At 40.8% G+C, this 22,212-nt stretch overlaps 4 protein-coding genes across 6 annotated transcripts; 1 reads left to right on the forward strand and 3 right to left on the reverse strand.

Annotated features, from left to right (window-relative positions):
* Positions 1 to 479: 479 nt before the first annotated feature.
* LOC104454642 (cycloartenol-C-24-methyltransferase) lies at positions 480 to 5,846 on the reverse strand. Its single transcript, XM_010069553.3, has 14 exons — positions 5,687 to 5,846; positions 5,444 to 5,546; positions 3,494 to 3,560; positions 3,313 to 3,386; positions 3,125 to 3,209; positions 2,964 to 3,019; positions 2,491 to 2,545; positions 2,364 to 2,411; positions 2,015 to 2,098; positions 1,785 to 1,901; positions 1,603 to 1,686; positions 1,390 to 1,515; positions 1,141 to 1,238; positions 480 to 841 (listed from the first exon to the last, which is right to left on the reverse strand). Exons 1-14 carry the CDS (start codon positions 5,814 to 5,816, stop codon positions 778 to 780), a joined length of 1,191 nt encoding a protein of 396 aa, XP_010067855.2. The 5' UTR covers positions 5,817 to 5,846; the 3' UTR covers positions 480 to 777.
* Positions 5,847 to 7,969: 2,123 nt separating this feature from the next.
* Positions 7,970 to 12,004, forward strand: LOC104454643 (cytochrome b5 domain-containing protein RLF). 3 transcript variants are annotated; one of them, XM_010069554.3, is made up of 6 exons: positions 7,970 to 8,399; positions 8,712 to 8,896; positions 9,023 to 9,416; positions 10,594 to 10,728; positions 10,986 to 11,036; positions 11,662 to 12,004. In XM_010069554.3, the coding sequence occupies exons 2-6, from the start codon at positions 8,864 to 8,866 to the stop codon at positions 11,739 to 11,741; spliced, it is 693 nt and encodes a 230-aa protein (XP_010067856.1). In that variant the 5' UTR covers positions 7,970 to 8,399; positions 8,712 to 8,863; the 3' UTR covers positions 11,742 to 12,004. The 3 variants fall into 3 exon arrangements, with proteins under 3 accessions (XP_010067856.1, XP_010067857.1, XP_039172792.1); XM_010069555.3 differs by having other exon boundaries at positions 8,792 to 8,896; XM_039316858.1 differs by lacking the exon at positions 7,970 to 8,399 and adding an exon at positions 8,537 to 8,554.
* A 314-nt stretch (positions 12,005 to 12,318) lies between these two features.
* Positions 12,319 to 14,487, reverse strand: LOC104454644. The gene is made up of 3 exons (XM_010069556.3): positions 14,229 to 14,487; positions 13,553 to 14,050; positions 12,319 to 12,972 (listed from the first exon to the last, which is right to left on the reverse strand). The coding sequence occupies exons 1-3, from the start codon at positions 14,311 to 14,313 to the stop codon at positions 12,446 to 12,448; spliced, it is 1,110 nt and encodes a 369-aa protein (XP_010067858.2). The 5' UTR covers positions 14,314 to 14,487; the 3' UTR covers positions 12,319 to 12,445.
* A 3,121-nt stretch (positions 14,488 to 17,608) lies between these two features.
* LOC104454645 (peptidyl-prolyl cis-trans isomerase FKBP42) lies at positions 17,609 to 21,961 on the reverse strand. Its single transcript, XM_010069557.3, has 8 exons — positions 21,758 to 21,961; positions 21,419 to 21,502; positions 20,782 to 20,964; positions 20,320 to 20,409; positions 19,419 to 19,603; positions 19,149 to 19,271; positions 18,886 to 19,038; positions 17,609 to 18,197 (listed from the first exon to the last, which is right to left on the reverse strand). The coding sequence occupies exons 2-8, from the start codon at positions 21,456 to 21,458 to the stop codon at positions 17,871 to 17,873; spliced, it is 1,101 nt and encodes a 366-aa protein (XP_010067859.1). The 5' UTR covers positions 21,459 to 21,502; positions 21,758 to 21,961; the 3' UTR covers positions 17,609 to 17,870.
* Between the last annotated feature and the right edge of the window lie 251 nt (positions 21,962 to 22,212).

A 22,212-nucleotide genomic window follows, 5' to 3' on the forward strand; every position in this document is an offset into this window, starting at 1 on the left:
GATTTTCCTTTCAAATTGGCTCCGAGTCCGAGAGACATGAGAAATTGCCGTATCTTGTTTACCTTCTTTCGAAGTTTATGGTCCAAGCTCAAATCTTTGAACAAGCCGGACACTCTTCATCGAAAGACCGATAGCCGAGGCTTCCTGAAGATGTAATCCCGTCGTAACCACTGACGGGTGGATTTTCTTCTCAGCCAAACATCTTCAGATGCGATTCCCATTGCAAATACGAAATAATCAATGCTAATCGGGTATAATGAGCTATAGGGGGTGAAACTATGTTTGATCAGGAGGTCGTTAATGGTAACCGGTAAAAGAGATAACAAGTCTATAACGGCGTTGGAGGGTGTACTAGATTGTGAAGAAACTGCAGGTTCATCGTGAACTTCACCGAATTTGAAATAGTGCCACATTTGCGAGGTGCACAAGCGATAACCGCGGAATTTATGTACTTACAGATATACATACGGTTCTACAACTAAGACACGACCAAATTGACATGATCATTAATCTGAACAATTAGAAAGTTGTTCGGTCCATTCGACGACTGGAAAAGATTCAAACTTAGGCGACATCTGATACAAATTGCTCGCAGCAAACAAGCATGTTTTAAAGGAACAAAGAAAGGCACTCACACAAGCAACTGAAAAAAAGCCAAAGCGTAGAATCCCAGGCACAATAACCGTCCAATCATCTAAACACATGAAATTCTACCGATTAGTCGGATACTGAAAGACCCCATTTCTTCAGAATAAGTTAAATCTGCACGGTCCCACGTCACTGATTCTCAGATAGGGGCTTCCGGGCCAAGAAGAAGTACATCGGCGTAAAAATATCTTTCCTGGAGTACATGATCAACAGAAGATTCATCAGTGCTATGCATTAGACATTGGAAGGGTAAAAACTTTATAAGCCCATCAAATTCAATCAGAGCAGTTTTTTTTTTTTTTTTCTGTGGGAAATAATTGGCATAAGAACCAGACTCTGCCCTGTAAGAATATTGAGCAGGCACAAACACAGTGATACTGATTTTTTGATTGTAAGACTACCACAGAAGCTTCTAAAAAAGACTACCGACCGATATATTCCAAAGAAGTATTGACAGGTAATTGAGGAGAGCGAAATTATTGAAACCCTCACCTTCCACCTTCAACTAAGCCCTCTGCAGCCTTTTCCAGAAAATCTTGAACCCTTAGGCTTCCTTTAGGGGCTAGGCCCACATACTCTAGAGCCTTCACCTATGCAAGTGGAAATAGTGACATTGCATGCATGATCACCATACACGAAATGATATGCTGAAATTACTTCAAAACTTAAAGCCACAAGATCACATTAATGTTTAAATTAAAGCATACCGACAGTCAAAAGTTCGCCATAAATGAAGCTTACCATGTTTTTGGTAATCAAACGCCCAATAGCAGTGAGGCGGAAGCTAGACAGGGAGAAATGAGTTTTATCCAAAGGCAGGTACCAAGGGACAGGTGCCTCGGCAGCAAAATCTTTTTCCCATATGACCTTCAATTGAACAACATCAGGTGACACGTCCAAATTTTCTATTAGCAGTCATTGTCCACTTCTAACGCAATATGTAAAAATCCTTACCTCAAAACCTGCTTGTTTTAGAGCTTCAATGCATTGCCCAGTCAACCTGATGTCAGGAAGGCCATCTCCGATCTCAATTTCTGCCTGCAACAATTTGGTACGGTCACATTTGCATCATAAATGAGCTCATTGGATTATATAAACACTAAAAGAAAAATGGTGAAAAAGTAGACCACACCGACCTTTATCTTTTGGTGCGTCTCATTGTTCGGATCAAAGGAATCAGTCATACACCACTCATATGCAGCAAAATACTGACCAGGCTTTAATACTCTGTAAATCTCTTTGTAACACCCATACTGTCCCATCCAGAAAGAGACAAAAAAATCAAGACCAAACCATTAATCACGTGTAGTTCTAGTGGTTGAAAAGCACAGGTACATAATCAAGAATGAAGCTAAAGGTAACATACAGCATCGGGTGCATGGCAGGTAGCTTCAATTGCATAAACTGCATCAAAGGTATTGTCAGAAAATGGCATCTTCATAAAATCAGCCTGCATCATCAAGAAACAATGATTTGCAAAGAGTTGTTCCACCATAGACCCCATTTTATCTACATATAACAGTAAATAAACACAGGATCGGATTAAAAACATGATATGACCATAAATAACAGGAAAAAATTGACATATTCGGTAATTCTCCAAGAATTTTTTAAGTTCTCTCTACATACTGAAGAATTACCCCAATCCCAAGAAAAAGAAAAGAAATGGTCAAAGCCTCCACTAAAGAAAGATTTTCAGTTGGGATTTCACCAACCTTAACAAAGCCGCATGTCTTGTCCACGCCTGCAATGCGGTTTAGTTCCTATGGAGAAAGAAAACTTGTCAAAGTGAAAGCCATAATAAATTCACCAATATCAAAAGAAAAGGAGTAATAAAGGCACCTTTCCCCTTGTTATCTGGTACTCATTGTTGTTTAATCCTGTAACAGATGCGGAGCTGTGAAAATGAGAAGAGAAATTATCAGCCTACAAGAACCACACTGGAAAATGAACTACTTGTCAGATGTGTGCATGCCACTCTTAGCGCAGCAGTTTGTATCTCTAAGGAACAGACGAGATATTTACAACAATGAGACCATCTGTTCAGCTTCAGTTAGCACCACTCAACTTTGCTTCACGCACAGCATACTAAATTTGCAGACAGAACAGTAAAATGTGCACACATGGTTGCAGACACTAGACCCTGCCAGTTCCTTACTAAGGAAAAGAAGATGAAAGGGCTGTGGTAACACTCATATGCATCTCTTTGTTCAGCGGACAATTCATCCAAGCCAGAGAGAAAGAGATTATAATCATAACTGTTACCATAACCCGAAAAATGCCACCATGATGGGACCTAGAGTTTTAAGTCTGACCTGAATCGAGCTATTTCCCTAAGCGGTCCACCAATTCCACACCCCACATCCAGCACCTGTTATGAGAGGGAAAAAAGTAAGGAACTCAAATCACTGTTTGAACCAAACAAATTGTCCTATTAAAATTTTATTATCAACCATCCACATTGAGAGGAACAAACCTTGTGCCCAGGTTTTAAGCCTAGCTGTAATGCAAGAAAGTGTTCATGTCTCTTAATGCTCTCTCGTAGAGACTCCCCTTTCCATCTGGAAGGATAAAGAAAAACAGCAGAATTTAGCATTATTAGTCAATCAAGCACAAGGCCTTGCATAAGATGGAAGCAAGATAAAGAGCCAATCACAATACCACCTGTGGGCAAAATGGAAAGATTCTCCCCAGCCGAACTCATAAAAGCTGGTAGCAAGATCATAATATTTATTCACCTGGAGTTGCATTTGTAAATAGCATCAGCATTAGAAATCAAATCGACCAGTAATTTTACTCATTTATCAAGGCAGCGTTGCAATCTAAAAAGCAAGTGCAATGTTACCATGTCACTATAGTTAGCTCTCCTTTCTTCCTCATCACCTCCATAGCAGACATGATACTTCTCATACCTAAACCATCAGATAAGAATTATTTATTAGACCATGGCCATCAAGAGGTTTAGGGACTAATTGTAGGCGAATGCATGATATCGCTTGTCTTGGAAATTCTCTAAAGCGAAAATGTTAAGAGAAATTGCTCGAGCATCTAAAGATATTTCGATTTTCTAGTTTTTGTAATAGTTAATACCAGGAAATAATACCAAACTTTTTGTAGGCAGGTCCCCAGAACAGGGAAAGTTGCAGCTGCAACATAAAGTACAAGGTCACCACATGCAAACTATAAAGGCTTCCACAGGAACATGAATTGCTTTCTTTTAATTTTTATTGCATCTTGAATTCAAGCAACATCAGTGCTCAAAAAATAGTGTACAATGTCTCTCAATTTATATATCAGGGCATGTCTAGATATTAGAATGCCACTATTTACATTTGACATCATCTCAGAAAGAATTTAGCATTTTGGTTTGATCTCAATAAATGGATGCTAAAACATTCCCTTGAGATCACCCTTCTCTTCCTTTTATCATCAAGCCTTCTCTGTCAGTCCTGTATCCAGCACCCTCTAGTTACTCTCTACAGGCTTCCTTATAAAAAGCTTCCATGTGCTAAGCTCTATATACTTCTCCATCTCTATCCCTTAAATATAAGTTTTGTCTCTCTGATTCTCTAGACTTTATGTCTGGTTTATCAATTATCAAGAAAAGAAAAAATATAGAACCTTTCAATGTCCATAAAACACACAGGTACCGTTTATCTCTGGTTACGCAAATCATTCATGAAAAGTGCGTTTCCTTTATGTCCAGCAATCTGGTTATTAAAGCAGTCCTACTGTTTTCAGTGCTTCAAATCAATTTACCAAACAGCCAAAGGGTTGCTAATTCAGACAGCTTTTGGAATGACAAAGAAAACAAGCCAATAAAATTCAAGCAAAACCCTTTCCGTCACTCATCGCATTGCCACAGCTCTAAGTTTCTCCGGCTAGTACAAACTTGTGAATCTTCAAAATTCTGCGAGCTAGCCTAAAAGGGGAAAAAAAGGACCAGGATTCTTCTTTTGTTAAAAAATTGGCCATTGTTAAATAAGATTTAGGATAGTTATTAACATCAGTGCATATAAAGGTCAACGTTTACTCGAGCCGCCAGTGGATAAAATGAATATACAAAGGGCCAATTTTTCTCTTGCTGCATGCGTTTCAATTATCTGGGTATTGCTAAGTCGAATGCGACACTTCAATAGCCCAGAAAATATTGTGTCTTGATCAATTGCGTCCACTCGTGGTGGATGAATATCTTCAAGAGAGATCAAGGAGCATAAAATCACTCTTCCCAAGACCACAACCAAGAAATCCGCTCGCCCAATAAATATGTGGACCTGTATTCTTAAATGATGTAATTCGATCCAATGAATGAATAGTTCACGTTTCTCTCTCTTTTCCCTCCCAACCACCCAACAAAAAAAAAAAAAAAAAGAGTCAAAGAACAGGAAGCCACGCGCCCAGAAGACTAGAGAGGGACAGAATCTGAACCATCGTCATCCATTTGACAATCAATTTCAATTGCTTCATCTTCACTCCCCACCATCCACCAATTCAAAAGAGAAAAATAAAAATAAAAAATCGGACGTCACCAGACAAACACCGATATGCTCAGATCGAAGAGACTGAGCGACAGAAGCGCATCATGTATGAATATACGAGTGGAACATATCATTTTTCCACATCCCAACCTCGCATGAATCGAACCAATCAGATCATCGAAGCATAAGTCTTAAAAGCGCACACACAAAAAAAAAAAAAAAACAGAGGATAAGCCTGATCGCGGACAAGAGACGGAGCACGATCCCGCCGGCACTTCGACTAGGAAAAATCCAGGAAACCAAGAAGGGAGACGTACTTGTCAACGGCGGACAGGACGTCGCTCTTGTCCATCTTCCCGCCAAGGCCCGTCGCCAGATCCATCGCTCCTGCTTTCGACATTGTGGCCACCCGCCCAGAATCTACCAAAAGAGCAAAAAGGCAAACGAGAAAAAGAAAAAAAAAAGTCAGGATTTTGCGGGCTTCATCACGCATGAAAAAAGGCGACGACGCAAACCCAGATTCCAGAAAAGTTGCAGATTCAGGGAGATGAACGAATTACGAGGACAATGCAGGAGGAGGATCAGCTTCAGAACCCTAGGAACGAGAGAGAGAGAGGCAGAGACAGGCAAGAAGAAGAGGCTGGGTGCTAAAAATGACGCGCCCATCTTCTTAATATACGCCAAACACATGGAGTCCCTTCCCCACGATTAGAAAGCGTTTTTTTTTTTTTTTTTTTTTCTACTTTTTTTCCTTTGAATTTGCTTGAGGTTCTCCTCCTCCTCCCTCCTAATTTCAGTGTGTTTATTTCCGGGCACGCGTCACGTGACATTCCCATGGATTCCCCCAATTTCAATGATCGGCATCACACATCATTTTCATGAACTAGGTAAAGGCATAAAACCGAGCACGAGACAGATAGTCGAAATGGAATCTTTATTGGTGCGTTCCATCGAATGTTTTTTGACACAGCGCTTTTGATTATAAGGGTCGCGTCTATGATTCATAGCGCATGTCGATTCAAGATGGGGATGAGAAAATTTTCTGATTTTAAGAGGGGAAAGTTTAGATTTCGCATCGGTATTCGTATCTTTTTAAGGCGCAAAAACAAAACGGGAGGGCAAGGGGGAATCCCGAGGGCGGTTGCAGGCTAGGCACGTGCAGCGACAGCTAGTCCCGTGCTGCGAGCAGATATTATCTTCTTCTTTTATTTTTTTTGTTTTTGTCTTCATCTTTTTTCGGCTCTTATTTCGGGCGAAGGAGGGGGGTTTTCTATCTTGGGGAGGGTGCTGACTATCTTTGAACTTAGAAGAAATGAACGACGTGCGTTCAAGTTAAGAGTCGATCGATGCTCCGAGAAATGATGCCCGTCGCTGTCGGGATGGGACAAGGGCGTAAAAGTGGTGCTTAGGATTCGTCGTGTCCACGTGATCGGTGGTTATTAATTCTTATTTTTCGTCTTGAATATATGGCGAGTTGCGAATGGATTGACAGTGCTTTTTGCTTTTTGGTAGAGCTCGAATTGTCGTCTACCTTCCCCTTTGCGATTTCTCAGTTCGGCAGAGTTTTAAAAAAAGGGTCGATCGTTTTGGTACCCAGATAACTCTCAGATGGCCAACCACCGTCATTACATTAAACACCCCAGTTCTCGTCATTCTCCATCGAATCGAATTGCGTCAGCTTCTTCTAACTTCAGCGATTTTTGGAGTATCAAATTCGAACACGAAAAGAAACAAATGAGGAAAATGAGAGACGTTTGAACAAAAGGCGATCCACCGGGAATATACTGCACAGCGCAGAAAGAGGACGACTTCCTGGTCCCCGCGAACATACCCCAACCCCATTTTCTTCAGATCTCGCCACGTCGTCCTCCGCCCGTGAGTAGAAAAAAATTACCTTAAAAGTCCTAAATATATTACATTTTTATCAATTAAGACTTAAATTTTTCAATTTTACCAATATAACCTCAAATATTTTTATTTTTTATCAATTGAATCCATTAAATCAAATTTTAGCATGAAATCACTAACGTGGAAGTCAGCATTCAGCAATACCATGTAAGGTTGCTAGCGTTAACATAAACTAATTTTAATAATATTTTAATATATTTTTGAATTTTCAATTCTTTTTCTGATTTTTTCTCTTTCACTTTCTTTTCTTTTTCACTTCTTCCTCATTTTGCCAATGGTCGGCCACCGAAGTTGGCCATCGACCATGCCAGGTCGACTAGCCTCACCCTCAACGGGCGAGGTTCTATAAGGGATGGCCTTGCCTAGGTTCAGCAAGGCTGTCCCTCGCTGGGAGTTGCCCACCCAAGCAAGGCCTCAGACCTCGCCAAATCTAGCCTAGGTGAGGCTGGTCCTAGTTGGGACTCGCCCACCCAAGCAAGGTCTCGAGCCTTGCCAAATCTAGCCTAGGCAAGGCCGACCCTCGCAAGGTCTCGCTTGGCTATGCCTCTCCCGTGGCAAGTAAGGCTAGTCGGCCCTACATAGTTGGTGGCTGGCAAAAGGAAGAAGAAGAAGTAAAAAGAAAACAAACAAAAGAGAAAAATCAGAAAAATAATAATTTTAAAAAATGTTAAAATATTATTAAAAATCATCAACGTCAACATCAACAATCTTATGTTGGCGACATCAACATGATTTTTTGTCAAAACGAGCCAGATTGACTCATTTATGACTTAATTAATAAAATTGAAAGTGCGATAGATTTAGGAGTTTTTTTTTTTAAGATGATATGCTTCCGTCCCCGCGCTGCGAGCAAACCCACCCCGGTTTATCCCAGATGGGCCTTCCGCGGTTCATTCTTCGGGCCCGAGAAATGGGGAAAAATGGTGCCTTCCTTTCTGCAGTCGTTCGTCGGCGGATTGCTTCTTCTTCTTCTTCTGTTCGAATACGACCGCGGCCTTTGAAAGCTCCATCGAGCTCTCCATCTCAAAAGTTTCGAGCTCACGCTTCTGTGCTTTTTGGAAGGGCGGGTCCGTAGCTTGTCGGGCCCGGAGGCCCGTGTCGATCCGATGCTTTTTCGTTCAGTGTCTGCACCTGAAAATGAGGAAAGCTTTTTTAACCATTTGAAAGCAGCCAGAGACGACCCGGCAGCCGTAGCTCTCCTCCTTTCTTGACGACCCAATTTTGCTTTGATTTTCATACCGTGTTTTCCCAACGCTCGTCCTTCTCAAAAGGGAGTCCAAAAGATCCTCGCTTTGCCCCATCCGCCCCATCTTTAATCCTTTCCGAGCACGACCCAGTTGAGCAATCGGGATACAAGGACATCTCGTAAGTAGTGATCGGTTTCGTGTGTTCCTGTTCTTTGATCTCCTGCCGTACCCATAAGTAGTTTAGTCGGAGACCGAAGAGTTTAAGCTCGATGTTTGGTCGAAAGTGGACGAAACGGTGGCACAATCAAAACCACTCACGAGTTTGCGTCCATTGTACGGTTGTCGAGTCCAAATTGGTTCGAGTTCTTTTATTCGATTCTCGATTTCTCCGATCGCATTACTGCAATTTCCGAACGTTATCGTGTGTTTGTTTGCCTCTGGGTTTTTAGTCTCAAAGCGTGTTCTCAAATGTGATGGTTGATACCCGTAGATTCGCTGTCCTTCGGGTTGATGGAGCAGTGTGCCCATGGATTGGCTTAATGATTTTTAGTTCTCCTACAATTGAATTAGAACCTCCTCGGTGGTGCACGAAGCTGAGCTAGTCCGACTTCAAGAGTCCTTTCACCACTCCATTGTTCAAGAATGGACAATGACGATGATTTCACCTTCTGTCAGGCAAGTTTGGTGTACCATCAGCTTGATTAGAACTGGGAAGCTGCTGAATTTGCTCGGTTTCCGTATCTTTCGTGCGGGTCGTGATTTTTTGTGATAATTTCTCTCTGTGATGCTTCACTTCTGTAGGTGGCCCCACCTACTGAACAGGAAGGTCCACAGGGGAAGAAGCTTGTTGCGGATATTGATGGTACATCCATTAGCAAGGAATCTTCAAGTGTCTCTGGGGGCAGTCAGAATGGAAGTTTTCTATGGAAGGATAAAGTAGAAGGTAATTCCATCCCTACTCAGCAGGGAACAGTTGGATCTTTAACTTTCAATGTTATAGATACGTCCTCGACCAAGAGTGCTAGCAATCCCTTAAAAGGAACGGCTTCAACCAATGCCACCACTTTGGTTAAAAACTCGAGCGAGCAGAAGTCAGCTGGAAGGAAGGCTGCACCTCGCGCCAAGGTTCCCTTTGAGAAGGGTTATAGCCCAATGGATTGGCTGAAGCTCACTCGAACTCATCCTGACCTTGCAGGTATTTTATGTCTCGCGATTTCCACCTGAATGTCATGTGCTTGGTGTTGCAGTCTCATATCTAAATTTAGCGATAATTAAGTTGTTGTGGTGTCCATTAAACAAGATTGAGATAGCATCGCACCTTTAACGTGGCAAGAATAGTTTCTGTTCAAGTGTCTTGTGGTTACAGAGTCAAAATGTGCCCAAAATATAGCCCTACTAGTTGGAGTTAAGCAAACTAGTTTACACTGCTATCCGACTCGATCTCTTCAGACCGTCTAACTCACACTGTTAAAAAGATTTTGGTGTGCAGTAGAATGAAAATGGGGCCTTATTGTGCACCAAAGGAAAACCAAGATTGACCACTGTGAAGCTGTCCGCTTTCATTCCTGATTTGCCTTTTCTCCGTGTCTTACAAGAATTAGTGCTTTTAGAGGTATAAAAGAAGAAAGCAGTATAAAAGAAGAAAGCAGACATAGCTATGCCTTATTGTCAAATGACATCCATGCATGATTGTTCTTCATCGCAATATTGCTATAATCATCAAGGTTTTTTTAAGCAGCCAACATCGTTTGCTGGATCAAATAGAATTTTCCTAGTAAATGGTGTTGAGGACATTCTTAGATAGACGTGAGGACGTGTTAAAACTCCTTTAGATGAATAATTGTGGGCATAGCTTGTGATGATTCTTGCATACTTAGCTTTTCCATACACTATGTCTATTGTCATAGTGAGCTATGAATCGTACTGGGTAGAAATAAAGGAACACTGCCCACTTTGGGTCATCTCAAAAGGGACACCCTTTCTACTAAGTTGAAATTCCCAGATTTCAACTTATTCGTAACTAATTAGCCTCGAGTGGTTACAGCTAGACACAAAATATTCGTGTGTGGATATTGCATTAAAACTGTAGGATGATTTCATTTGCAGTTGTTTGCATATTTACTTCAAACAAAGTAAATATTTTCTTAGTTTACAGGAAGTAGGCATGAGAAGGTACATTCTCTACCATTATGTATGCTATTTGATCAATTGTCATTTTATCTTTCAAGTTTGGTCTCTTAATCTGATTTGAACTTCCTTCATGGGTCCCTATGATAATAGAATTTTGGGATTCCGTGCATCTAGTCTCCAAAAGTATGTTTTTTCCCCCACTTACCTTGTACCTTTACAAATTGTGACATCATGTGTTCCAGGATTGAAGGGACAGTCTAACAGAAGACTGATATCAATGGAGGAAGTTAAACAGCACCAACTGGATGGTTCTATGTGGACTGTCTTAAAAGGCCGTGTTTACAATATATCCCCATATATGAAATTTCATCCTGGAGGTAACCTTCTATATATCCATTTTCTAGAGGTTTATGTTATTCACTTGCTTGCATGTTTGTTGTGGTAAACCATGTGATTTCTCTAGTCATATCCTTCAAACCAATCAAACTCACCAATGCCCATGAAGATGTATATGGCTTAAGTAAATATATGGATGATGCCCCACTGAACAATTTTCAGTATTAAAGCAACATTTTGATCACACAATGTAGATGCAGTTGAATGACTAATGCCTCTTGTTGAATATGTTGTGCAGGTGTTGATATGTTGATGAAGGCTGTAGGAAAAGACTGTACATCCTTATTTAGTATCCTTTGTCAGAAAATGTTTTATAAATTACTTTCCTTGCATAAGGTGGGGAGGAAATGGTAAGACTCAAGCACAGGCCTTATGCCTGGGGCAGAGTTTCTTCTACCAACTAGCCCAACTCTTGCTCTCTACTTTGTATGCCTTTCTTTGCCTTCATCTGGTGTTTACCCATGTTTTTCAGTCAAATGGTGTTTGTTCATGTTTTACAGCCAATTAAATGAAGATGCTATCAGGTTGGAAGCTGGTCTTGAGTGTAGCTAGTTATCCAAACTCCTAGGAAGTGGGAAGTAGGAAGGTATCTAGTTATTGACAGGGGGAAGAAAATGCTAAACACAGTCTTAGATGTGTATTAATCTGGTCAAATAATTTGGAAATTGCTTTTTATTGTGCTGTGAGTCCCTGCACTAGGTTTTCTAAACGAGGGGGGAAAAGGCAAAAGGAGGAACTTATTTTAGAAAATCAGCAGCTAGTATGACGTGTTTTAACACTGCAAAGAGTATTTTGGGATCGAGATATAGTCTGATTGATGTGTCTATTCCGCAAGCTGCACATCTTCATGGATTTAAGTAGTTAAAGTCCTACAAAGTTGCATATGGTGGCTGCAATCCTTAGCTCTTATTCAGACAAATACCATGCCTGGGTGAATGACGAATTCCTGCTGGAGAAATGCCTTGTTGGAGTATTAGATGATAGCCGCAAATAAACAACAGCAGTACATGAATGACTGATAATTTTTCTCATTTTTATTTTTTGAAGATGGTGGCACTGCCATGCGATTCTGCAATAAACTGGAGCCATCGAGTGTCCAAGCAGTTTATCTCCATGTTACATCAAGAAAGATGATGGCACAAGCATCCAGTGGCAATTCGTTGTCATTCATGTAGTATCGTGTTTAAACATCGATTTTGTTGTATGTCCTGATGACATTTTAGAAAATAATGCATACTGCCTATACTGTAGTCCAAAGTTGCAAAAGATTCCTGCTGTAGTGAGTACTTGAAATGCTCCAGAACTTGGTCAATGGTGCACCAAATAAAAACAATCATATGCTAGTTTTTTGTAAAAGATGACTGAAACTATCTACTGGGTAGGTTAAACTTATAGTATTCTCCTCCATGATTGGAAGACAACGTTTCCCACAAATATACTAGGTGTCATTCTAGAGAACATTCCCATCTCATCTTATTCAATATGATAGATTGTAGATCCTATCGGAGTTTCTTATCTCTCCGTTACTCGTATTTTCTACTAGGAAATAGCAGTTGTGCTCACGTAACTCATAACGACAAGCAAGCGCTAAAGCAGAAAATTTGCCTCAATCAAATGTCAACACACAAGACACGCCTATTAGAACTCCTTAAGAAGTCTCCACGAAGTTTTTTTCTGAAAATCATTCGGTTTTCTGTCTCAACATCTAGACAGAGGGACAACTCTAACTTCATCAAGCACGGGGCCACACAGAGAGCCAAAGTCGTCGATTCTGGTGTGGTAGAATGAACTGAAGAAAGTGAGCCTTGTCCTTGCTGAAAGTGCTTTGAACTTTAAGCTTGCGGTCTTGAACCTCCCCTTCCCTTGCGATTGGAAAGGGACTTTGAGGGTGTCTTTAGCAGCAAAAGCTTCCACCATCATCGACCCATGGCAGCCGTTCCTCGCGTCTCCAACGGCAAAGGTGAGATTGTAGCATTTACTGGGGAGGGTTCTTATAATTTGGGCAATCGCACTTTCTCTTCCTGCAACTAGCTCAACTGCTGCGAGTCCAAAGGGGACGTTGAAGTGCTTCTTGTCTATGAACTTCACTGCCTTGAGCGATTCAATGATCCAACCAGGAAGGGGAGATGTGAGATCCTCCTGTCTTGGGGGGAGGAGTACACCATTGGATGAATTGATCAGGCGGTGGGGACCCTCCTCAAATCCGGCGTTCTTCACCAAGTTATCTGCACATTCTCAAAGGTCAGGAGTGGTGGAACTTGGATTTGAACTTCTCCAGGAGCCAAATATATAGCCATGTAATGTAGATGATGAAACTTCTGGTTCACAAAGAGAGAGTTTGTCTAGTCTTTGCCCAGAGAGGCAAAGCTTAAAATTACGTTTTCAACTTGAAAGCATCACAAACGGCTGTCAGTCCATGAAAGAAAAGAATGCCGTACTCAAACGCCTATTCCAAACATCTCATGAAAAAAGCAAACCAGATCCAGGAAAAACCTCAGAAGAAGAAGTTTCTTGGAGTGAGAGAACAAGACCCTTGCATATCAGAGAAACATGAGCAGAGGAAGTAAAAAATAGGGCATTTACCATATTTGCAGCCTAGTAAAATACGCACAATATGATATTGTAGGCGTATCAGTTCAGAACAAATCAAACCAATCCGTGCAAGAAATAGGACAAGAACCATCGGAGAATGAAGTGAACTCTCCTCTTATAAACACGCAGACATGAGTAGCTGAGGTGTTAAGCCAAATAACAGGAACTTTCAACACGTGAAAATGTGATTTTGTCCTCTGTTCTTTCCCTTACCTCTTGTTGGCCTGGGAGGAAAGAGCTCCTTGATGGCTACAGCATCCAAGAGTGGGCCACAGGCAGGATCCTCCTGAACTCCAGGATTGTGAAACACCACCTTAGCCACATTCGAAGCAGCCCTAAACCCCCAAGCATACGTGTCCCCGCCATTGCTGCTGTAGAGCGTCTGCAGAGGAAGATCCCCTGTCTGTGGATGCACGGACACTCTCAGCACCTCATCCTGTGCGCAGGTTCTTGACGCTCCGAACGTGAGCGCGTACAGAGATCCCGGTTTGACCGGTATGGACTGTGAGATGGAGGCGTCGTTGCCGAGCCTGACGGCGTGGACACCGTGTGCAACGGCAAAGAACATACCGCCCGGCTGGGGACCACCGGAGATGTACTCGACGAGGCCGTTGATTTCCCACTTGGGCAAGCCATTCTTGCCCTGGATTACTGTCTTCTTGAGGTCAGTGCGTTTCGGCGGGTCTTCAAAGTTGCCATTTGGTAAAAGCCCTGGTAAGTTTAACGAGTGACAAACCGAGATATGAAGTGAGAAAGATGTCAAGATCCAAACTTTACAGGAGCAGATAACAGATCAAGAGAAACGGAAGTAACCCAAGTGAGACGAGCGTGAAAGAGTTAGACGCATTTAGTTAGCTATAAGCCAAATGAGGCACATTGTCCACATTACCTTCCGAAGGTGGAGGTGGAGCTGCAAAAGCAGAAGCAGCTATCAGCAGCAAGAAAGCAAGCACCGCTGAGCTCGTTACAGCCATTTCTCAGAGGAAAGAGAGGAGAGATGAGCTTAGTATGGAGGAAAGAAGTTGAGGGGTGACTAGGTTTTATAGAGAGAGAGAGAAAAAGGGTTTGCAATTAGCACAAATCACGTTGAGGAAGCATGGCCCTTGCTGGGTTACTGGGGTGACTGTAGCATTTTCTTCTGTTGCGCGGTGCGGCTGTCCGTTCGTGTGAGACTTTTCGGGACCGACTTTTTCTCCTTAATTCGTGTTGATGGCGTTCACCAAATAATCTTTCGTTTGTCTTATGTATTACTAAACGCGGAAGTAATAATTGGGGGGAGTTTCTATGAACTTTCGAAAAGAAAAGAGGTGCTTACAAGCTGGAACTCACGATAGATTGAAATTTAGGGAGTTTCCTGCTTGTTCCATGGCAGTGTGGTCTTAGCATGCTCGCTTGTCGCACTGCAGCAACATTAAACCTTAACCGTGTCTTCCTTAGTCCCAATACGACTCGTTATCCGTAAACGAATGTATCCGTTAGCCAAAGTTTCATAGGGCTACTAAGACCACATAATCATTGTTCAACTTAGATATTTTTATCAGAATTTCTTTTTTCTTTTTTGTTGATGAAACTGTAATTCGAGAAGACTAAATGAAAAATAAAATTTATGATGCACTTTTAAATATCATAACATGGATTTGAGGAGGTTGACGTTTTGAATCTTCACATTTTTAAATTAAAGGGATTAAGGTAAAGATAATTTTATTTTATGTGTGGGTTTCGATTCTTATATTTTATAAGAAGATTTATAAGAAAATATGGCAAAAGTTTGAGAATGAAAGATAAAGTAAAAGCGAAATACAATCGACAAAAAAAAAAATTGTACCAGCTAAGTCCTATTGTACATAACAAAATACGATTTTGCATTATGGAAACGTGAATAGAACGGATGGACTTCACTTATGCATGATGCAGACATGGATATAATTGAGGAACTTCACTTATACAACCTACCCAGTAGTGCCTAACACGGTGGTGTTGAAATCCCAAGTCCTCGTTTTATGACTTGCTCGAGATTCATGTCTGACAGCAAATCTTAGTGTTGAAGTGTTGAAGATTACGTGGGCCTAACCCAACCCAATGGGAGGAGACCACTCTCACTAATCAGTGCATTAGCGGTAGACCGGCTACTTTTCTGTCAGGGCGTTTTCAGCTAATAAATGCAGGCACTAGGGAAGGCACCAACATGTTCTTTCCGTAAAAGACAGCCTTCACCAATGGTTGCGCCAGCACATGGAAGATGCTGCTTTTTTACTCTGGTGAAACACGTTCTTCTAGGTCCCTCTCTCATGCACTCCTTATCCATTTCCACAGAGATTGGTGCTGTCTCCTATGTTTATATTTGAGACATTGATATTTGGTATCGGTAATATTAGAATATTTAAATAATAATTCATGCATTCATCTAATAACTTAAATTTTTAAAACAGTTGACGATTTCACAAAATCTCACATAATATCAGAGCTAGAAATCGTGAGTTCGAATCTTTCAAATCCCTATTTGCCTCCCTAATTAAATTTCCACACTTAGTACTAAGCAAAAAAACCTAGACTAAGCGTGAGGAGGGAGTGTTAGAATCTCACAGGCTTTTCGGTGACTACCAAGACCGGACGCAATTTCGTGTCATCGTATCTACGACTGCATCATCTTTTTCCGTTTGTTCTCTTTAGGAAAAAAATTTCCAAGTGTCAGTCGGTGCAAATAAAGGATCTTTGAATATCTATAGTTAGGATAATAAAATTGGTCAGATGGGACGACAGCGGTGGCTTGAGAGCTGCGGCAGTTCTTGCTTGAGCAGATAGGGAAACTCAATGCCTTTCCCTTTATTTTTTGTTTTTTCTAATTTTGATCGGAAAGAAAGAAATACAAAAAGCCCATTCATCAGAACATCAAGATTTGTTTTGGAGAGCCCTTCACCTATCAAATTATCAGTGAATCGTGTTAACAATGGTCTCAAAAGAAATACTTCCATTGAATATATGAAAACGGATCATACATCGACCGCCGCCTCATTTTATAAATTAATGTTTAAGTATACATTTTTCGCTTATCAGTTAAAACGACCCTTCAAAATGTTATCTTAAGAATTCAAATTTGCTACAGAATATTCGGACGGCATCAAAATCACTGTGCACCGCCATGATTCACGTGTGAAGCCAAAATTGACTGAACCGTTATCGCGGTCCTATCAAAATACCAGCAGTCGAGACTTAGAATATTTCAAAATGATCCCTTGTTTGTTGTGTAGTGTCCAAGGTTTTTTTGAGAAGAGACGGAGGATGGGCCGAGCGAGAGAACGACACGATGCACATGCGGCTGTCCGGAGTGGGGGAATCCGAAGACCTCGATGCCATGCACTCGGTCAAAAAAGTCAAGACATCATTGAAAGAATCCAATCTCCGTCCCATGTGACATCCATTACTTTAAACCATTGTCGACGACAATTATGACGATGCCGCATCACTCCCTCCCCCGTTTCGATGATCAAGGAAGGCTCTTTCTTATCACAATTCGAACCCACTTATCTACAACGCCCGGCTTGGTGGACCCAAAGGAGGAAATTACCAAGTTCTGTATATTTTCTTCTCTGCATCTGATTTGGTGCAGATGTCAGGTACACAGTTCGTGCCTTTCCAAAAGCCGCAAGAGCTAAATGGACAAATTAGGCACGGAGCAGAACATTGTGATTTCGACGTAGATTCTCCTCAGCACATTATTATAAGAAATTGCAATCAAATCTCAAATCTTCATGTAAGTACATTCATAATAGGGATTATAATACAAATGATCCCTTGATTTTTTGTGTATGTTCGAACTAATCTTAAATTATATGAAAATATTCAATATTATTTTTAAATTTAGGATTAGTTTGAATATGTACCGATAATTCATTAATCCATTAAATACATTAAAATTTAAAAATTACATTTAAAAATTAAAAATTATATTACAGTTAAATTAAAATTCAAGAAGGATCTTCCCATCATAGTGATGTGATCTCTTTTCATGCCAAGACTAGCATCGATCCAGAAAGGAAGCAGACAGGAATGCTTTGTCACTGCAAAGGGCGACCTGCCGTTCCTGCTGTGTATATCACTTCTCGAGGAAAAGATGGACAAGAAATTTAGTGGTCACAGATGACTGATGAGGCCTTGTTCTCGGTCCGCTCAACATGGCAAGTTCAGTTCCATTCCATGACATAAAGCAACTCATCTAAGAGAAGCCATTTCTGAAGTCTTACATCCAGCAACCAGAGAACACATTGCGAGTAAATTAAATTGCAAAAATTGCAATAACTGTGCGCTGTATCATCGCTATCTTCAGCCGCCAGGAAGTCAACTGAAATCTATTGCCATGAGTTGTATTATTGTAATTCCTCGCATTATGTCCGAAAGATTAGTTGCCCTAACAGTAGCAAACAGCAACTACAATACTACAAATGCACACTCCAATTGGAAACAAAAAATTGAGGATCTGAGACATATTGCGATGCAGACAGATCTTTAGCAAGTGGTTAATTGAACCCTCTAATTACTCGGTTTTCTGCCTTCCATGCTTGAAGATGCGATAAAATAGTGAGAGCAGCCACTGCCATATCACGACGAGCCAATTAGCGCGCTGGGGCTTAGGTTCAGGTCTCGGCCCAAAGATTCCTTTGTAGATCTCCTTCTGCTTCTGGTAGACAGCCTTGTCATGTTCAGCAAGTAGACGCAGCTCCCTCGTAATTGCTTTATCATCAGGTGCATATTTGCGTGCCTTGGCAAAATCTTCACGAGCTGCATCAGTCTGCCCAAGTTCTGCTCTTGCTTTTCCTCTTCTAAACAGGGCTTTCGCATTGTTTTCATCCTCGCCCAAAACCTGTAATGGCAACTTTATAAATCTCTCCATAATGAAGTAACAAAAAGATCAAGCATGTTAGAGTTCTACAAAGCATCTCAGCATGCAGGAGGAAGGAATTTCAGAGTACAGACTAGCACAGCACAATGGGCATGTTTACAAGCCTCATCTAAAACAGCTTGAGAATTAAGTCCGGAAGTATGATCTGAAGATCAAGATTCATTTATTGCCAATCTAAACTTTGGATATTAATGTACCACAACCACCACTTTTAGTTTAAAACCCTCGAGGAAGTAATGGGAATAGACTAACGTCACGAAAGGTAGAACCGTGCAATGTTGAAGTATTTTTATTAAAATCTTCAAATTGAGAAATTAAGAAAAGAAATACCATACTTGTGTTTGGATGGGTCAAGTCTAATTCAGTGTCAATGTCATAATCAAAGATTGCAGGTATTGTTACTCAAAGTGAAGTTCCCCGCAAAGTGCATAAGCTTTGATTGATTCAGGTTTCAGATTCCTAAGACGTCCCAATTTCTGGATGATAGTATAAAAATGTTGATCACAGAGATTTTCAACGAAATTCATGTTAATCAATATTCGATTGATTGGTCTGGGGTTATTGACAAAAAAAATTTGCCTAAGTCACTTCGTTTTGATTTTTTCCAAGTTCCTTCTCTTTTTGTCCAAGCATAATTTCATGCACTTACAATGCTACAGTGCCCAATTGCCTCTTCATAACGCTTGAGCTTTATCAGACAAGCTGCCATATTAAGGTGACAGGGATTCTTAACAGCCAAAGCCATGTCCCTGTACTTCCCAAATAACTGGAACATAAAATCATCTCCCATGTATGCTATGGCCTGACACAGAAAAAAAAGAACATCATCATCAGAAACGAGAAATATTTACCCAAGTCACCTGGGCAGACATTTAAGGCCTGGTCCAATATTTAGGAATACAAGAGCATAACCATTTCATACTGTTGCATAGCTTCCTCCAGTTTTTCCTCCTTAAACAAAGCATTTCCATCCATCTTTCGACGATCTGCAGCCCCTATTCTTTCCTCCACGGTCATGTCACTTCGAGCTTTTCCCTTTATTCTCAAAGCCAAAATAGAAATCATTAGCATGTTAGCAATGTTATAGCATTTAAAGTGGCAGATGTATCACATTGAGAGGGAAAAGGATAGTTAAGGTCACTAGAAAGAACAAATCACAAAAGCAGTACGGTAGTGGCATACTTCTTTGGTCTCATCAAATCCAATAAGCTCAACTTCGTATAATATATCTGCCATGGGAGGAACGTTAGGAAAAGAGAAGCTTCCCTCTTTTCCATAACCTAACTCCCAACCGACATGTAATAATGCACGTTCACCAGACTTCATGCTGGAAATACCAATAGCTAAGCCTTCCATCTCTTTCTTCTCTGTCGGACGTGAAATGGTATCAGACAGGAAAGCAAGTCAGAAAAGATACAGAAAAACCACATGCCCGAAAGTCTGCTCCCATTTGAAACTTTGAGAGATCGAAGTTGAAAAGTTCAGTCATCTAAAATAAAATACTACATCAAAAGCTTGATTTCGGACCTAGGAAACTGAAATGCTCATTTTTTTCAAAACTATGCTGATCAAAAGTGCAATATTTTTGAAGTATTAGACCAACATTAAGTATGACACATCATACTGATAAAATCTTCCAAAAATGCTCTACAATCCACACAGTGAAGGGACTCATGATCTGATGCAGTAGGTAGTGCAAAGTTAACAAATAGGCTGCATTATCATAAATTTCTATTGTCACAATGCATTTCTCGTTTATATTATCACGTGCAAAATAACTTCCTTATCATCAAAAGGCCTATCTCTGCATTTCCTTTTTCCTAGTGCATGTTGATCCTTCTCCGTAGAAAAGCAAGGCGATATGATTTATGCGAGAACCTTGCTCCTTATCTGTGGTAGGGAGTTATAAGGTTCCGTTTAGTGGTAAAGTCTATAGATCTCACAATTTCAGATTAATCTTCTCATTGGCATCGGATGAGACTTTGAAGGAAAACAGGAACAGGCTCTCTTTACATTTCATCGGCGTCTTACAGCTCGTACTAAAGAACAGAAGAACTTTGACATTCATCATTCAACAGTGTACCTTTTCCTATCACCAATTCAAGTGGTTGCTGCTCATGCCATGTGTCTTCAAATTTGTGCTGCGTACTTTCAGTCCATGCCTTGTAATGCACTGTAGTAATGTATGCAGTCGCTCAGAAAAGAAGCTCAAGTTTATGCAAAACAAGGAAAGATGTAAACCTAACAGAACAATGAACCATGAGAACTTGGGATATTAATCTACTCCTTATGTGTTCGAGGAATAATATGACAATATAGCATTTGAACAAATTGAAGTAGGCATCATGTCACATGTGCAGCAGGCAGAAGGGGGACCTGTGAAATAAAAATGCCTCCATCCTTCTCTAAAGTAGAAATGAGGAATGAATAACATCATTAAAAAAAATATATAAATATGTGATGCTTCCGCAATGGAGGCAGACTAGCAACTACAGCAAACAGGTAGCCCGGTTAAGCATGTAAACTCAGTGAAAGTAGAACATACCAAAGCATGTGGCATATTTTGTTGGTTTCTGTCCATGACCTTCCTTGATAATTTGCTTTGTCACTTTCTCATGAAGGACCTCCACCTCAGATTCAGCTTTGGGAGGACTATCACCATCTTGAGGTGGCACACCATGCACAAATGAAGCACCTTCCGTGACTATTTCATTTTCACTATCTTGACCTGTGAGATTAACCAGACTCAATGTTTATTTCCTGGTCATAGTCAGTTTCACTTCAAGGCATGGGAGATGTTTCGTAAAATTTAACCTCTAAAATTGATATTATGAACATGGAAATAAGGCCAGAAAATTGAAGCTTCTTTCTGGCTAGTTGCACGATATGACTAAGGGAATAACTTGACCTTAGCTAGCTTTAGTCCACCAAATTTTTGACCAAGAGAAATTTCAAAAATGCTTTCGAAGTCTTAACGTAAAACCCTCTTTTCCTCGCAACGAATCGTTCAATGTCCTCACGTGTCAATCTGGGTTAGGAAATTAAGCATACGAATGCAAGCAAAGCGGTACATTCGCGAGGGAATTACGCAGCCTCAACATGATGAGAAGTGCAAGGATCAGAACAAGCAAACTCTCAATTCACTCGTTCGCGAAACTACACCTCGAGGGAAGATACATTACCAGCAAGTGGTTGACTTTGCTCCTCTTGAACTTCCTCCATTGGACAATGACAAGAAAAAACCCAATTCTTTTTCCTCCTACCTCCTGCAATCACGCCCAGACCGAAACATCAAATATCACAACACACCATCTGCCAACGAATTACCCAGCACGTAAAAACAACCGGGTCAAGAATCACACGCCCTCAATCGATTCGTAAGCCGCATCAAAACCCATTTTCCCAATGATCCATCTAAAACTGATGGAGACAAATGGAGCATAGACATCCAATTCAAATCGAGACAAGCCGACCCACAAAGCAAGGCGAGGAGTTGAGGCAAGAAGAGCTGAGTTGCTTACGGGATTGCGGGGCGCGGGTTCGGGGAGAGGCTTAGCTGAGCTGAGAGGAGAGAAGGGAGATGCGGAAAGTTGGGAAACTGAGCTTGGCTTCGAGACGATCGAAGAAGATTCTAGATGGAAAATGTCAAAGTCTGATCCATGAGTGTAATTTGACCGGGAGGCGAAGAAGAAGACGACCCAGGGACAAGTACTATTTCCACACCCCAGATGGCTAAAGGCACATCCTTTTGGAGTTTCATTTGAGTTCCTCAAATACCCTCTTGAATTTCAACATAAAAAAGAATAAAAGAAAAAATCATTTCGAATAGTGTTAATCAAAATTCTGAATGATCTGGAGACTATTTCCGTTAATTTTCCTTAACGGTACCAATCAGCAATCGAAATATTTGAGGAAGACTTATTGGGAAAATAAGGATGAATAATTACGTCTATTTTTGTCATCTAATTTCAAAAGT

This window comes from Eucalyptus grandis, chromosome 7, assembly GCF_016545825.1.
Source record: "Eucalyptus grandis isolate ANBG69807.140 chromosome 7, ASM1654582v1, whole genome shotgun sequence".
Taxonomy (NCBI): Eukaryota; Viridiplantae; Streptophyta; class Magnoliopsida; order Myrtales; family Myrtaceae; genus Eucalyptus; species Eucalyptus grandis.

What these genes read in the sequence shown, in the direction of transcription:
- LOC104454642 (XM_010069553.3), bottom strand. Translation starts at nt 5,816, where the DNA reads ATGTGTTTGGCGTATATTAAGAAGATGGGCGCGTCATTTTTAGCACCC. An exon ending in AGGGAAATAGCTCGATTCAG is followed by an intron (nt 2,546 to 2,963) that starts GTCAGACTTAAA and finishes TCATTTTCACAG; the next exon opens with CTCCGCATCTGTTACAGGAT. An exon ending in GTTTGATTACCAAAAACATG is followed by an intron (nt 1,239 to 1,389) that starts GTAAGCTTCATT and finishes CCACTTGCATAG; the next exon opens with GTGAAGGCTCTAGAGTATGT.
- LOC104454643 (XM_010069554.3), top strand. Translation starts at nt 8,864, where the DNA reads ATGGACAATGACGATGATTTCACCTTCTGTCAG. An exon ending in AACTCATCCTGACCTTGCAG is followed by an intron (nt 9,417 to 10,593) that starts GTATTTTATGTC and finishes CATGTGTTCCAG; the next exon opens with GATTGAAGGGACAGTCTAAC. An exon ending in TATGAAATTTCATCCTGGAG is followed by an intron (nt 10,729 to 10,985) that starts GTAACCTTCTAT and finishes TATGTTGTGCAG; the next exon opens with GTGTTGATATGTTGATGAAG.
- LOC104454644 (XM_010069556.3), bottom strand. Translation starts at nt 14,313, where the DNA reads ATGGCTGTAACGAGCTCAGCGGTGCTTGCTTTCTTGCTGCTGATAGCT. An exon ending in TCCACCTCCACCTTCGGAAG is followed by an intron (nt 14,051 to 14,228) that starts GTAATGTGGACA and finishes TAAACTTACCAG; the next exon opens with GGCTTTTACCAAATGGCAAC. An exon ending in TCCTCCCAGGCCAACAAGAG is followed by an intron (nt 12,973 to 13,552) that starts GTAAGGGAAAGA and finishes GAGAATGTGCAG; the next exon opens with ATAACTTGGTGAAGAACGCC.
- LOC104454645 (XM_010069557.3), bottom strand. Translation starts at nt 21,458, where the DNA reads ATGGAGGAAGTTCAAGAGGAGCAAAGTCAACCACTTGCTG. An exon ending in TGAATTGGTGATAGGAAAAG is followed by an intron (nt 19,604 to 20,319) that starts GTACACTGTTGA and finishes CACGTCCGACAG; the next exon opens with AGAAGAAAGAGATGGAAGGC. An exon ending in CAATTGGGCACTGTAGCATT is followed by an intron (nt 18,198 to 18,885) that starts GTAAGTGCATGA and finishes TTGCCATTACAG; the next exon opens with GTTTTGGGCGAGGATGAAAA.